This window comes from Dysidea avara, chromosome 5 (genome assembly GCF_963678975.1).
Source record: "Dysidea avara chromosome 5, odDysAvar1.4, whole genome shotgun sequence".
Taxonomy (NCBI): Eukaryota; Metazoa; Porifera; class Demospongiae; order Dictyoceratida; family Dysideidae; genus Dysidea; species Dysidea avara.
In genome coordinates this window covers 32,092,296-32,108,621 of record NC_089276.1, presented here as the reverse complement: position 1 = coordinate 32,108,621, position 16,326 = coordinate 32,092,296, and the positions used below count along the sequence as shown (strand labels likewise).

The 16,326-nt window shown below is 35.4% G+C and overlaps 2 protein-coding genes across 4 annotated transcripts; both read left to right on the top strand.

The window, feature by feature from the left end:
• Positions 1–501: 501 nt before the first annotated feature.
• On the top strand, positions 502–5,655 carry LOC136255196 (fringe glycosyltransferase-like). Its single transcript, XM_066047917.1, has 7 exons — positions 502–717; positions 778–933; positions 2,733–2,808; positions 2,871–2,913; positions 4,859–4,939; positions 5,469–5,598; positions 5,650–5,655. The coding sequence occupies exons 1-7, from the start codon at positions 562–564 to the stop codon at positions 5,653–5,655; spliced, it is 648 nt and encodes a 215-aa protein (XP_065903989.1). The 5' UTR covers positions 502–561.
• A 291-nt stretch (positions 5,656–5,946) lies between these two features.
• LOC136256263 (beta-1,3-N-acetylglucosaminyltransferase radical fringe-like) lies at positions 5,947–15,859 on the top strand. Of its 3 annotated transcripts, none has more exons than XR_010701407.1 (6): positions 5,947–7,316; positions 7,775–7,848; positions 7,906–8,000; positions 9,722–9,812; positions 10,249–10,441; positions 15,532–15,859. XR_010701407.1 is itself a non-coding variant. In XM_066049191.1 (5 exons), the coding sequence occupies exons 1-5, from the start codon at positions 7,291–7,293 to the stop codon at positions 15,593–15,595; spliced, it is 336 nt and encodes a 111-aa protein (XP_065905263.1). In that variant the 5' UTR covers positions 5,982–7,290; the 3' UTR covers positions 15,596–15,859. The 3 variants fall into 3 exon arrangements, 1 of the variants encoding a protein (XP_065905263.1); XR_010701406.1 differs by having other exon boundaries at positions 5,949–7,316; positions 9,722–10,124; XM_066049191.1 differs by lacking the exon at positions 9,722–9,812 and having other exon boundaries at positions 5,982–7,316; positions 10,365–10,441.
• Positions 15,860–16,326: the final 467 nt, after the last annotated feature.

Below are 16,326 nucleotides of genomic sequence, written 5' to 3'. Positions count from 1 at the left end.
AACACCTTTCTGCATGGCATTTTTGGTTGAGGCTTGCACAGGTTGTAACAAATTTAATAATTAAATGACTGTATTTAGCTAGTAAAGATTTAACCTCTTGACAGTGGCATAGGTTACTAACCCACTGATGAACTCAAATGTATCCATATACACATAAAATTAATGATGTATGGCTACAAATAATGTCAGTAGCTAACTGGTAGCTAGCTAGCTGCGTATATTGCTGGTAATTCAGTACTTAATTCACAATGCTATCTGCGTGCAACTTATACTGTAATTCTAAGTGGCACTTAGCTAACACTCATCATTAAATGGAATATTCTGACATAACACCAAATAAAGGCATAAATCAGAGAAAGCCAAAAACTGATGCGGGAGTGGACCAGAAACAGTATTACTACTTGTAATGGCCTTATGATCCAACACTTCACCTTCCAGATATTAAAAGCGCGTGACGTAAACGAGCAAGGAAAATGGCGGTGGCTAGGTTACCATAGTTATACATTGAGAAGGGCGTGGCCGGTTTTGGAAAGAGTCTACTTACCTCGCTGCTCACCATCAATGAGGCTCAAGGCTTGTGGCATATTATCATTCGTAGCAGTAGTGGTAGTAGTATTACCTCTGCTTCGAGCGCGTCTCCATATCTCAAGTCCTGAGACAATAATGATCGTACCACAAAGGGACCTACTCGAGAACTTTCGCCTGATGAAGCCCGTGGTTAGTTGCGATCATTGCAAACTTTGGGATTAAATGTGCTCTATATCTACGTACATTTAGTCAAGCGTTATGTCTTCTACTCCAGCAGCAGGTGTCACTCTAGCACCAGACATTTTATCCAATGTGTACATCTCTGTCAAAACTACTCCCAAGTACTATGATAGTAGACTGAGGATTTTGAAGAAAACGTGGTTCCAGAAAGTGGACAAAGAAAAGGTATACGTACAAGTAGCTATTCAAAACCTGGGTGGATCAAGGGTTTTGCTGGAGTATAGGGGTGGGCCGGCGGCTAGCTCATGCCAGGCTAGTTGCAGTGTTACACTATGATGGACAAGAGAGCACTTCAATAACCATTGTACTGCAACTGCATGTAGTAAACTTTTGACTACAATGCAGTCAAATTGAAGATCAGCAAACATTCCAATTTTAACAAGAATTTTAAGCACTGAAAGGACATCGACAGCAGGTTCCAGGATGATCAAAACTGCACAAATAATTAGTGTACAGTGGTGTAACGAAATTAACTGGATTGGTTCATATGCAATTCTAGTGGAGGGGAAAGCGTGTGTTTTAAAAATCTTGTTGAGGTATAGAATTGCATTGTTGGTTTTAACTTTTTCATGTTTTTAGCATTGCTTTTAAATCCTTTAAATCCTGCAGCTTGTGAGGGCTGCACCCCCAGACCTTTGAAATTCTACCTGTATGGTTTTACCATGCAAGAACATTAATGGGCCCTCCCTTTCTGTATTTAAGGTTTAGGATTGCCACTGTATTGGTCGGTATCAAAATGCCAACAAAAATCAGTTATCAAAGTTTAATTTTGCCATGCAATTTTGAACGTGGTCGCAGATCGTACAAAGTATACAATGACTACTGGAAAGGGTGTCCAGCAAAGGGTAAAAGCTATATACATGTAAGAGTAACTTGTGTATTGAATCACTTTGTGGTCTTAAATTCATTGCAATACATTGATGATCTCCATTAAGTATACCTCAGTATCAAAAGTCTTGTATTTGCAGCACCATGTGTGCCATACACAGACTTACTTATTAGGATTTTTGTATTAAATGCATGTACTTGCCTGTAATTTATGACTACTTTTTAGTTAGAATATTTGTTCAACTAGAGTATCTCATGAATGATTAATCAGACGTCTTATCTAGTTGAGCATCAATATAATTTACATTATGATGGGTCTAATGGATAGTGTGAGAGTGAAGAATTTATGTGCACCTGCTGGATCTGATCTTCTCTAGTATTACACATTTATTGACTATACGTAACATTTACTTCCCTTGTAAAGAAAATTATGCATGCATGCATACAATATTAATTTTGTTTTTGCATAAAGTTTGTTTAAGCTAGAAACGTTCACATACAGGTAGTGCATGCAGGCGTACATGCATTTTTCTCACAATACTTTTGGGAAGCTAGTAGGAGCTTGCCTTCAGACAGCTAGTTGCCACTTGTACTGCTGGTTTAGAACTTTGTGCTTTGATAACGTTTAGGTAATATAAAAACACAACAAGTAATCATCCCCATTCACACAGGATGGGAAGTAAGTAAGTATATGCCTGGTTGTGAGTCTTTTAACACTCCAGTAGGTGTTCATTAGTATAATTGACACATTTCCTATGAACTCATGCTATAGAATTCAAGTAAACCAGACCTACATTCACAAGATGTCTAGTTATCAACATGCATGTTTGTACTCCTGGTGAGGTTTCACCATAACATACACTCTACTATACTGTGCTACAATGCTGTACATAGGAGATTTTTACACCCAAAACTTTTATTCTTAGCCTTGTCTGTATCTATGTATGCTAGCAGAAAAAATATGCTTTGACTTGAATTATGGACTTGATGTTCTGTACCAGGAGCACTGCAAGGCTCAGTTCAACATGCACATACTATAGATTATGATGGAACTTAAACAGAGCATAACAATTTCAATGTGTTTATATACTTGTATATGTAATAAAACAGTACATTCATTAATTTATATCTTATAGTTTACAATAGTTTCAGACCATGTTAATGAAAGTTTTGTAAATTGCAAATTGTTTGAAGAAGAGTTGATTAAAGAAGGTATGGTATGTCTGTTCATGTATTACTACTAGCTACATTATATAGATGTATTCTCTGTTTAGGATTTCATCTTGTCACAACAAAATGCCTAATAAAGCATCATCGGTCAGTGATTGTGCATTACGTGTACCTTATGTCTGTAGTAACAAGAGTACATAATACCTAACTCTTGGTAATAGTTATACCATGGCTACAATGGATTTGCTTATAATATATATATACACATATACATCCATCACGTTTCAATACACAATATTACTATACTTACGACTGTGGGATTGAAGTTTTTAATTTTGCGACAGTAAGTAAGTTACTGTATTATAAGTGAAGTACGCTGTACTTAGGACTACAAGTTACTAACCTATATTCAATGTAGTGATCTTGTTCCATGTGGTGTACATAGGATACATGCAAATTTGCAATGGTCATTGCCCAAATAACTATAAGTGATCATTCATCATAATTATAGTGTACAATCAGCTAGTCGTAATTTCATGACTACACTCAGCCTTTGCTAAAAATCCAATGTGTCCACAATGTAAAGCTGCTTGTTGCTCAATACAATGAGAAAAAGTGTGCTGTTTCTTTGAGCTAGTTGGACATCGAACATATCATGACAATTCCCAGGAAATATTCGAGTTAAATTGCCCACGCTAAAGTGGCATATATAGCTACAAAGCCATATGTAATCACATATAATGTTTGGCAGGACATATTGTTAGTGTGCACCTTGTTAAATATAACCATGCATGGGCTTTCAAACAAGTTGTTACTTCTATTTGAAATATCCTATGCTGTACCAAAACAAAGCACTCATAAGTAAACGGTCATTTTAAAAAATTAATATAAATGGGCTGGAAACCATGAACTCTTCTTACCTTAATGGTACAAAAGTGCACAAAAAATTTAGAATTTTCAAATAGAGTAAGGACCATAGCACATCGATAAAAAGTACTGAAACAAGTTGGAGTAGTCCATGATATTAATTCACAGTAAAACAATAAGAAGTGTTAGCTATATCCCTACTGTGCTCAAGATACCATATTTACCATATTGAAATGCACAGTAGGAATATAACACTTCTTATTGTTTTACTGTGATTTAATATTGTGCACTACTTCAGTACTTCTTATTGATGCACTATGGTCCCTACTCTAGTTAAAATTTCCAAATCTTTTGTGGGCTTGTTATTATCAACACTTTATAGTGACCAGCACTGAAGGCCTGACAGCAACTTGTGCTACAGCCTTAGGATTACCTAACTTAATTACAATTACAAGGACTAAATATATATTCACTATAGTTTTAACCTTCCCTAGGCCTCATGCAGGGTACACAATTTTGTCCAAGCACATTATAGTAGAGTGGCATAGTGCATAAGTCATTTGTGAGACTTTCCATATCAATTGTACTCCTAAATGATCTTCATTTTTGACACAGTACCATTGCAGATTTAACTTTTGGTGACCTTTGCAATTATTGTTGTAGTGAAATTCATCATTCGTTTTTATTTCCTTGAGGCATAATTTTACACTGTTAAAAAACATGGTCCAAATTAAAGATGTTAATCTATTGACTTTTGTGAAGGCAATAGCTCGATCAAAGTTATGATCATTTTTATAAGCCATAATGTTTTTTGCATTTATCTGCCCTTGGAGTGTTACTAAACTACAAATTGGCTGGTAACTTTATAGAATTTCATGGCCAACGCTAATGATAATGAAATTGCCTAGTAAGTTCTAAAAATCAAATTGTTTCTTTAAATAAGACCTTTAATTTACAAGCTTGTTTTAATGTTGCAAAATAATGCCTCAGGGAGAATAAGATAAAAAGACAAATTTTCAATGTAAAATTATTTCATTGTAAAATTAATGTTGCATAACATATACATGCATACACTACTATACAATGTATAGTTAAAGTGGAACAATAACTTTTTAAAAATTTAATAATGTAATGCTATAGGACTTTTATCTTATACACAATACATATGTCCCTAGTACTTTATCATCAAAAGTTGCTTTATGTACATGTCCATGTTTATCTACAGGGAAGGTTTGTGTTGCAAGTCTGGTGTAGAATATGGACAGTTCTATGACTACTTCAAAAGACACAAAACAGATGTACAACAGTAAGTCACTTCATGAGAGTTTTTGTTTCAGTGCAAATTCTAAAATATAACTCATCGGTTAAGATAGTACAATATGTATGCACAAAAATATTATTCCATGTATTGGTGTTGTTTGTGTAACTAATGACACTCCTATTTAATGTACTGATAGTTTTAACACTATTCCATTTGTGTTTTGAAAGCTAGTACACATGAATGAAGAATAAAGCTTGAGCAACCTTGGAAAACAAATGCAGTTAGGAGACAGCATGCAAACTGCAACACAAGTTTACATCTAAAACTTATATGAACTTCGCCAACTTAAATCAAGATACTCTGTAAACAATATTTTGAAAGCATTGTTAGAGAAGTCATATTTTTTTTACCTAAGTGGCAGCAGTGCCTATACACTATTGCACTGATGCTATAGTAAGATGTGATGTAGTTGTCAATAAACTTTTCTACATCAGATCTATGTCAAAGTTAGTTTCCTTCAGGTTAGAAAAACACTGGATGGTGAACTAATACAAGTTTTTCTTATATTTATTAGAGTTCAATGGTATTGTCACTTTGATGATGATATTTACGTCAATGTCAAGGAATTATCAAATTTACTGACTAAATATGATCCCACCAAACCATATTACATAGGAAGATATCCAAGAACTATCGGAGTTACTGTGAGTTTTATTATGTTGTACAAAATATGTAACAATATCATTTTGGTGTAGAGTTGATATGCCCTTTTTCCTTTTTATTGCATGGATCCAAACAACCAGACCTTTCTTTCTGTATCCCAGTAAAAAGGACAAAAGGGAGAGGAGCTGGTTACTCAAAACTGTAGCTTCAGTGCACCCCTTATATAGTTATACAACGGGTACGAGTGCTCTGCCTGATATAAACGCACGAACCTGAGGGCCGTTAGGCCAGAAGGCAAGTGCGTTTATACTGTGGTTGGCAAGCAGAAATAGCTAATCCTCAAAATATGAACTATACTTTCTTGCACATTGCTTAGAAAAACAGTTTGTTTATTGTACGTATCTTTAGCACTAACACATTTATATAAGAAGGATCTTACACAACATACAGAGCTAACTGCAACAAAATATTTTATTGCAGTTAGAATTAATGCTTATAGTGTTATAGCTAGCTAGAGTGGCTGTTGGGTCAGTGCTAGACTGCATGGCGTAGCTATATAACTTACATGGCACCAAATTAAGTAAAGCTGACTTTTTAGATATAGCTACTGAAACACTTCCTTCAGTAAAGCTTTACACTCTAAAATCCTTGCATGAGTTATGTTTGTTGACATCATACATATTACTCTTCAACACATGGGATTATTCTTTGGGCATCCCTTCCTGGGACTACACCATCCCCTATACAAATAGATACGAACACAGCGTAGTAGTGTCCAGAATTAGATGTATTTCTGGTTGTCCATACCTTTTTGGATTCCAATAAGTGTGTGCCTTCTGCACCTTACCTTTCCTTTTATCTTTGGTCCTCCTGGTCATACACTAGGAAACTTGAGACATTAATTTTCCGTATCAACACTTGCACGCCACAGATTTATTTAAAATATTCACACTAATCTATGACTGGTAGATGGTTGGTAGACACTGTACCTGCATGATAGGACCTTTTATGAACAAATCACAATTGAGCAACATGCCCCTTTATAATCTAGCACAGGTGGACCAATAATAATGGAGGGACACACCTCTTAATGATCTAGCTGTCCTTCTAGTGATTGACCATTAATACACACTTCTTATTGGTAGCATGGTGAAAAACATACATCCCTTAAATATCATGTACATAGTCCCTGAGATAAGTAGTTACCCTTCACGTTCGATATTTTAATAAAACAGTTCCATGTGTGTATCATAGCTGTACCTACGTATAACAAATAACTAAACTACATAACTAGTGCAATAAAAATTATTAATTTAAAAATGAAGTAGAGATCTAAGCAATAAAAACTAATGAGACGAGATGAATTATGGTATTATAGCATAGCTCTATGGGAAAATCCCCACTTTGACACTGAAATTGTCATGACATGCCAGTGTAGGAATTTTACCACTGACCTATGTTGTAATACCATCATTCATCTCTTGTCTCACTAATTTTTATTGCTTAGATCCTTAGCTACTTCATTTTTAAAATTAATAATTTTTTTAATGTACTAGTATATATGGCTAGGTTATTTGTTTATCAAATGATCATTAATTCTGAGCACTTTCTGTTTTTGGTCTTATTGAAATATTGTATCAGTACAGCATGTATACTAGTCACACTTTCAGAATATAAGTCGAAGAATATACTGGTATTCAGCTGGAGCTACATACTGCATCAGTTTACCATTAATGATGAAACTGGAAAAATATTTCAAGTAAATAGATGCTGATTTTTTTGTGATGTGTTCAGTATGATGTGTTCAGTGTTGTTTGATAAATATGTGTTTGGCATTAATACCCCAAGAATTACAAAATTGAGAGCATACCTAAGTATCTGCATGCCAGTGATGTTGGGGTTAATGTGTTGTTGGGATCACAGTGGTCCATGTGCTTTTGTTTCTTTTGGCTCTATAAAACCTTTCATTAGTTGTGGAGAATATCTGGTCTTTGCAATGGTTAATATAGTAGACACTGTTTGAGAGGTGCTTTGTGTGAAGTGGTGGATGAGATTCACTTCTACTGGGTTTAATGGGCCCATGTTAACAACAACATGCACATGTTCTCCTTTAAGTGGTGCCTAATTGCAACGCTTTGTTGTCTTTTGCAATGTTGTATTGTGTTATACTTTAGTACTATAGGTTACAGTTTAACTTTGTAATTTTTTTTGGTAAAGTGGTATGGACAAATTTCAGCACACCTGTGATATTTCAGAGTACACAGATGACCTGACTGTTGGTACTATCATAGGTAATGTGAATACTGTATTATATAGTAGCTGTTGTGTGCTATGATGTGTTGTAACAGACTTGGTGCTGGGATACAATGTGACACACATTGATAACATGTATAATCAAGCTACTGATTTGAAGAATATCACTACAGACGCACTATTAAAACTGGTGAGTGCAATAAATTTGTATACTTTATAATATGGTATATTAAAAAATGAAGTAGTGATCCAAGTGAAAAAGAGTAGTGAAACAAGAGATGAATGATGGTATTATAGCATAGCTCTGTGAAAAATCCCTACATTAGCATGTAGTAAGTTATAACAGTATTTTTCTTTCATTGCCAAAGTAGGGATTTTCCCATCAAGCTGTACATGTAATACTATCATTCATCTCTACTTTTTATCACTTGAATCCTTACTTCATTTTAAAGTTAATAATTTTTAATTTTTTTTTGTTATAGCATCCAGCTAGCTGTACACGTGTGACTGTTTTATTAGGGTGACTGGTGTATTAGAGTATCTCAAGCCTATTGCTACCAGGGGGCATGTGCCACTGTTTCATATTTTTACTATGCTAACATTATAAAATATGGCTAGACAGGGTTGTGGTCATTGTGATCGAGCAAATAGATTATTAAGAGCTGTGGTCTCCTTGTTATCAATCAACCAAGGTCGTCAATGGGCATGATCTCGAGTTACAGGTATCTACTGGGAGTCCAGTACTTCTTAAAGTAGACTAGTGTAAGTGCCTTAATACAGGGGAATACGCAGGAATTTTGAAAAGGGGTTTCCACTAGAGCTAAGTGACTGTTATATTAGAGTAGTTTATATTTCCTGACTGCTTTATTAGAGTATCTCGATCTTTTCACCAAAATCATAATTCAGAATAATACTGAGTTAAGTTGCTATCAGGTGAGAAACTATTATTTAAGTTTAAGATGTTTCCTGTTCCATGATAGATTTCAGATTCTAGAAACCTGAAGTTTCAATCTCTTAATGTTTAAAGCAGTGTGTAAAATCCAAAGGGGTTTCTGAAACCACTGGAAACCCCCCTCGATAGGTTTGTGGCATCTAAGTATGTTGCTCAAAAATTAATGTCTTGATTGCATAAAGATGACAGACAAGCCTGATTGAAGATAATATGAAAGACAAGGAAGGCACAGAAGGCATGCACTCGTTGGTACCCCAAAAAGCACATACCACTGATGAGTTTGTTAAATGTGGTGTAAAATAGTGGCTGTGTGCTGCTTTGTTTGGCCTCCATCCTTGCAACTATGTTTAGGGCAGGAAAATTGGCATGCCGGTAGACAAAAAATTGAGTTTGGTTATCATTTAAAATTAAATATCTGGGTTTCTGTAAGCATTTTATTTTTTAATGCTGTATTTGATTTAGATAAGCTAATATTATTCTGTGAAAGTGATTTTCATTGTGTAAGATGTCTCTAGGAAGATTTTTAAAGATTATAGCATTTTATACTACTATACTGTTTGACAACTGTATCTAAAAAAATCTACATAAAAGTAGTAACTCAATTAAATATCTTTACTGTACTTCAGGTTACAGTATACCAGATGTCGTTCAATTCTAATTACATGCATTCTCCACAAACTTTATACAGTTCTAACACACAGACCCTACATGCTAAACTTGGATTATATTTGAAAGTCCCCTACTTGCAAACTATGCATTCAGATAAGCGAGGTCTTTATTTGCCAAGAATTTAATTGTTTGGCATCAACTAACGATAAAGGGAACTTGTATTAAGACACTGTCGTGACACTGTATGGTAGTATGGGCTACAATTATACTTACCAGTTGATACACAATGGAGCTAATAACCCTTAAAACTTGCAAGGCATCAGCAAAGTTGTGTGTACTATTCACTACAGCATCAGAAGCCGATTCTTTACATCAATGGTTACTACGTCCACATACATTACACAGGCCAGCACAAATACAGAGGACTTACTTACTGGACAGGTATGCTAAGATAACACAGAAATGCTCTACTCACTATCTAGGGTACCATACTAAAATCACATTGTTATACTTGCTGCAAAAATTTTGTGTGAACAACACAGATTCCCTTAAACATAGCTCCTTCTTACTCCTTATTGCAAAGCCATGTGCTGTAACACACAGTGTAAACATATTGTTATTACGTACGTAAATGTAATTGTGTGATGCAACAAAATGATTTTTGTGGTAATCATATGGATTCTTTTGTATGACTTCCAATTAACTGAGTTTCTGTTAAATTCATAGTTAGAGAGAAAGAGGATTGAATGAGAGGTATCTTTATAAATTTTGTAGCTGCATCAGAGTTGAAACCATCCACACTTTGACTCAGATAGTAACCTGCATGGTCTAATTTTAATTTTCTTCTAATTAGTAAGTGGTGTTTGTACCTATACAGGGTTAAGGTGATAACCAAAATGGCTAAGGGCGGTAACTCTACTCTGCTGGCACCTTTGACTTTTGTAACCCTAGCTGGTTTAATATACTATATATTTTCTGCTCATGATGATGCAGGTGACTTTTGGTTTCAAACATGGAGGCAGGATTGACCCTCAACCAAGACTATTTCCAAAAGCAGAGGATCCAACCAGGCAAGTACATTAATATGCTCAATATACAGCTGTACAGTGACACAGACATGTACTGCATGGGCAGTGTTTGTTTTCAATGGAATGTTAATAAGTTAAGAAATTCTTATAGTCAGAGTTGGGGTAATACATTACAAAAGTAACTCATTATGTATTCTAATAATATTACTTTGTAGTAATGGGTAAACATACTGTATGTTAGTACTGTAAAACTAAGCCCAAACAAGCCTTCAGATCGACCCAAAACTCTTTCAACAAGCTGCTATGGATTTTTTAAAATCATACAGTATGATAGTAACTGTATAGTAGGGACCACAAAGGAGTAGGCGTGGCCCACGAAATAACATCACCCAAAAATCAGCCTTAATTTTCCCTTACAACGATGAGGCAGTATTGGTGAGGTAAAACTAAGCCCAAACAAGCTTTCAGATCGACCAGAAACACTTTTAACAAGTTGCTACGGAATTTAAATTTTTTTAATTTGACGAAATTTTTTACTACCTGAGTAACTGACTGACTGACTGACTGACTGACTGACTGACTGACTGACTGACTGACTGACTGACTGACTGACTGACTGACTGACTGACTGACTGACTGACTGACTGACTGACTGACTGACTGACTGACTGACTGACTGACTGACTGACTGATTGATGCCTTCAGACAAGCGTAACTCGATAACAGCTAAGGCTACGGGCTTGATTTTTTCACTGTTCGACGTCGCTTCAGCCTGACAGATGCCTTTTGGCATACCGCAGTACGTACAATGCATTCTTCATGGACTTACCAGTGTCCTCCTTTGTGTCCCATTCATCTTCACAACCTGCTGGCAATGACAATAACTACCCATCACCAACAATATGTCCTTATCTATAAGCTTGCTACACTGCTCCTCTGAAGAATACTGTGACTGCTCTATTAGAGTATTTAGATCTGACTGCTCTATTAGAGTATATTGATCTTTTAAACAGGTATTCAGGGGGCCCTTCATGGGGCCTCCTGGGGCCCCTTTCAGGCTGGGGCCCGGGGAAAAATGCCCCAGTTGCCCCCCCCCCCCCCCCCTGTGGGCGGCCCTGTGGCTTCCCTTCGAAACGGAAATCATCCGTGTTTTTCATCATGGATATTTTGATATGCAGAGGTGCTTTTCAAACAGTTCTTGATTCGTAATGGGTTGAACATAGCCGACAGCAAAGCGTAATGGATACTTCACTTTTCAGACGATAATTAATATGATTGGGGCGTGCAGCACGATTTCTTTCTTTTGGTATGCGTGGATTGTGGAGGTGCTTTTCAAACAGTTCTTGATTCGAAATGCTGTGTAACGGGTTGAACATAGCTGACAACGAAGCCTAATGGATGGTTCACTTTTCACACGATAATTGATATAGCTGGGGTGCGCAGTGCCTTTTGAGATGCGGTATGCGTGGGTTCACCAGTCATAATAAAATTATTTACAAAAAAAGTTAACAAACAAGTACACGAAAAAATTTGGAATTTTCAACTACAGTAGGGACCATAGCACATCGATAAAAAGTACTGAAACAAGTTGGAGTAGTCCATGATATTAAATCACTGTAAAACAGTAAGAAGTGTTATATCCCTACTGTGCATTTCCGTTATGGTATCTTGAGCACAGTAGGGATATAACACTTCTTATTGTTTTACAGTGATTTAATATCATGGACTACTCCAACTTGTTTCAGTACTTTTTATCGATGTGCTATGGTCCCTACTCTAGTTGAAAATTCCAAATTTTTTCGTGTACTTGTTATTGAATAGATTGACTGACTAACTAACTGACTGACTGACACCTTCAGTAAAGCATCGGGCTTGATTTTTTCATTGTTTGACGTTGCTTCAGCTGGACACATACCTTTTGGCATACTGCAGTATGTACAATGCATTCTTCATGAACTTACCAGTGTTCTCCTTTATGTCCCATTCATCTTTGCTGACAGCAAAAGGTGTTGATTTGGCAGTAGTACGTGTTGGCTTCCCTTCGTGACAGAAATCGTCCGTATTTTTCATAGTGGCTACTTTGATTGCAGAGGTGCTTTTTGAACAGTTCTTGATTCGTAATGCTGTTAACGGGCTGAACATAGCTGACAAAAGAGCATAATGGATACTTCACTTTTCAGATGATAATTGATTGCTGGGATGTACGGCACTGTTTCTTTCCTTTGATGCAATATGCGTTGGTTCACCAGTCATAATAATTTTATTTTATAACAAAACTTAACAAACAAATACACAAAATTTTTTGGAATTTCAACTAGGGTAGGGACCATAGCACATCAAAAAAATACTGCAACAAGTCAGAGTAGTGCATGATATTCAATCAATAAGAAGTGTTATATCCCTACTGTGCATTTCCATTATGGTATCTTGAGCACAGTAAGGATATAACACTTCTTATTGTTTTACTGTGATTTATTATCATGCACTACTCCAGCTTGTTTCAGTACTTCTTATCTCCGTATGTGCTATGGTGTTGAAAATTCCAATTATTTGTGTACTTGTATATAGCATATTACAATAATAGCAACAAATATTACAACTGGAAATTGTAATGCGTTACTTCTTTTAATGTGCATTGTATCCAGCATGTGAATTATTAAATTTTGGGTCCTGAAAGCATTGGAGATGGCCTTACAGGCAGGAACAAAGAGTGATAGTGTATGGGGAGTGCCCTTGGGACCATTATACTACAACAAAGTATGTTTTTGAGGCACAACTACACCAGAGAAATATGTGTCACACTCGTGTCACTTGTAGTTGTAGGTTGGAAGCCTGCATTTAGAAGGTTGGACTTACTTAAAGCTTGTAATGAACAAAAGTAACATGTATACCATTACTAGATACAGTCCTCTGAGTAACGTGTAATATGTAACTCATTACTTTTTGGGAGTGATGTGTAACTGTAGCATGTTACATTTTATAGAAGTAACAAGTAATATGTAACGAGTTTCATTTTTGGAGTAATGACCCCAGTAACTCTGCTTATAGTACCTGTTTAGCTACTTTATTACGTAAAACATTCGTGGATATAACTGGTGTTTAACTGTTATGATTTTTACGTAAATGTAACTTATGTATTCGTGCATTACTTGCATACATTTTATCATGAATTGAAGTTGCCTTTACTTAAGTCTTATTGATATGCATCCAGCATGACTTAACTTGAGGTTATCGTACTGTAGCCAATTAATTTTGATGAAAATACCTCCTTATTTAATCTGATAGTTGTTGTGCAAGAAAACACTTGTTTGATCACCTTCTATATTTTTTGTGCATATGTCTTGGAAACTATTCACTAGCCTGTGTTCCTATTTATGTTCAGTCCCTAATGAGAATGTGCCACATGTTAATATGCATAGGCTATTGCTAATACACAAAAGAACATGATTTAGAGAAATACAAATAGCTACTTTGATGGAAATTTGCTTGAGATAGTATACACCGATCACATCAAAACACATGTTAGTGTGTCATGCAGCCAAAAATGCCAGCATGCCATACCATGAGTATATTAACAGGAAGAATTTCATGTGTGCATAGTTCCATGTCTCCTTCTCCAAAAAACACCATTGTTTACATTGTAGTTGTCTGCAGGTAGGATAGACCACATAGCAAATTTGATTAAATTTTGCACTAGCAATTTGCAAGATATTGGTGCTCAAAGTTTCATTTTAATTTCTTCGTTTATTTCTTCTTAAGCCATGGAGGGCTATGGGGACTTTTTTGATTTATTTTCGCACACTTTGCGAAAATTGCTATAAAATACAAATGTGTAATTCAATGGACAAATTTCATAATAATGAAAAATTCAACCATTGCCCCTAGCAACCTAAAGTTTACATCATATGTAGGTGTCAATGTCTTAAGTCACCTCTCCAAGTTTTAAATGGATAGCATAAATAAGTCATGAGATATGACATTTGAAGTTGCATTTTTCCCATGCATTGTCAATGAGAGGAGCAACAGTTGTCCCTTCTCAGTAATCACACAAATCATGGGATTCAAGGTGTAGTATCTATGGTCATATCGTATGACCTATATACACTATCCATTTAAAACTTGGAGAGATTATTGTTGACATTCACACCTACAAATTTATGTAATATTGAGATATATGTACTTTTGAATTTTTGGTTTTTGTTTATGTTGAAATGCCTCATTTTTGTGATTGCCCAGAAGGGGCAACTGTAGCCCTCTCACATAGATATGCATGGGAAAACCACAAATTTCAAATTGTCATATCTTGATTTATGACATATTAAAATTATGCTATCCTTTCAACATTTGAAGAAGTTACTTTAGATGTTATCACCTAAAATAATGGGAAATTCAGGTTGTTAGGGGCAATGCTTATTTCTATATGTTATAAAGCCTTATTATGGGATTTGTCTATTGCCTTGACCTTTGACACAAATGAAGAACATATAAAGAATCCACGTACTAAGTTTGCTGTGAATCTGGTGAATATCCTAGGAGTTGTGAGCATTCATGTAAAAAAGATCAAACATCTGTCATGGCTATATGAAGGGTAAGCCAAGTTCGGGAATAACTTGAAAATTGTACATAGGTTGATCATTGTAGTAGTGCCTTTTGATAGTTTGTGCACTCTATTAGAGTAGTACAATAATATTACAATAGAAGTTCTAGATTGCTCTAGAACATTCTATGTGTGTTCTATTAGAAGCCTCAAAAAATGTGTACTCTAACAATATTGCCAAATATTGAATGAAAGCATGCATTTGTAATTTCTTCAGTAATCATCATTGTGTCTGTATAGATAAGAAATGTGAATAAAAACAAAGCCATAGGCTGATTTTGGGGCGTTATAAAGTACAAAAAAAAGTAAATCCACACAAAATCAGCCAAGCTGTGAAAAATATCATTATTAAATTAACATCATTGCAGCCATTTGTTGGCTGCCACTTTGATTTCACAACTTTTTCACCCAGGTTTTTCCAAGCTCCACCATTTCTTTACAGTTTGGCTAATTTTGTTGTGTGGATAATATATTCATTGTACTTGTACATACATACATAGTTACTGATTTTTCTCCCCAAATTTCTTTACTGCAGGTTTTTAACATATCACTGCTTGCTATACAATGAAACTTCCTGGTGTAATACAAAGTACTTATGACATTGACTGATCGTGTTTTCCATTCCATGAAGTCACAGACACTTAATATCAAGCTTGACATGTTTGTCATAAATAACAATTATTGTGTAATTATTCTTATTGTGTAACTCTTCATTCTATTTTATAGAAGGTACATGAGTCAGGCCAAGATTGTTAACCACAGTAATGTATATTTTAAATTCATCAATCTCAACACTTTCCATTAATGCACAATATAATGTACATTAACATGATTGTACAGAAATGCAAGTGTAAATAATGCTACGCAAATAAGACTTAATTAAGTGCTCCATATCAATTAATTTCATTCAAGTCAGAGTAGGATAAATTCAAGGAACACTGTACATGGATGTTGATACTGGAGAATATGTGTTGATTACTAGCTCCTGGAATCACTTACACTTGTGATCCATCTTAATGCTACTCCTTGCTGGCAGACCAAGAGCTCTTGCCAGGTGCAATTTATGCCAGAGTTTTAAAGCTAGTGCCTAAGGATATTATTATAATTATGCATACTCCAATACTCCATACACCTGGTCCATTTTCACAATGTCCTGTTTGGCTGTACTAAAGTACTATATAGGACCAAGCTATCTGCTCTTCTACTTATTAGAGCATCTATTGTGACCTTAACCCTGCTTGCTTGCCAATATTATTATAATTTTCATGCTAAAATATTTAGTTGTGCTCGCTGCTATATATAATGGAGCACTTGTGCACATGTCATGTGA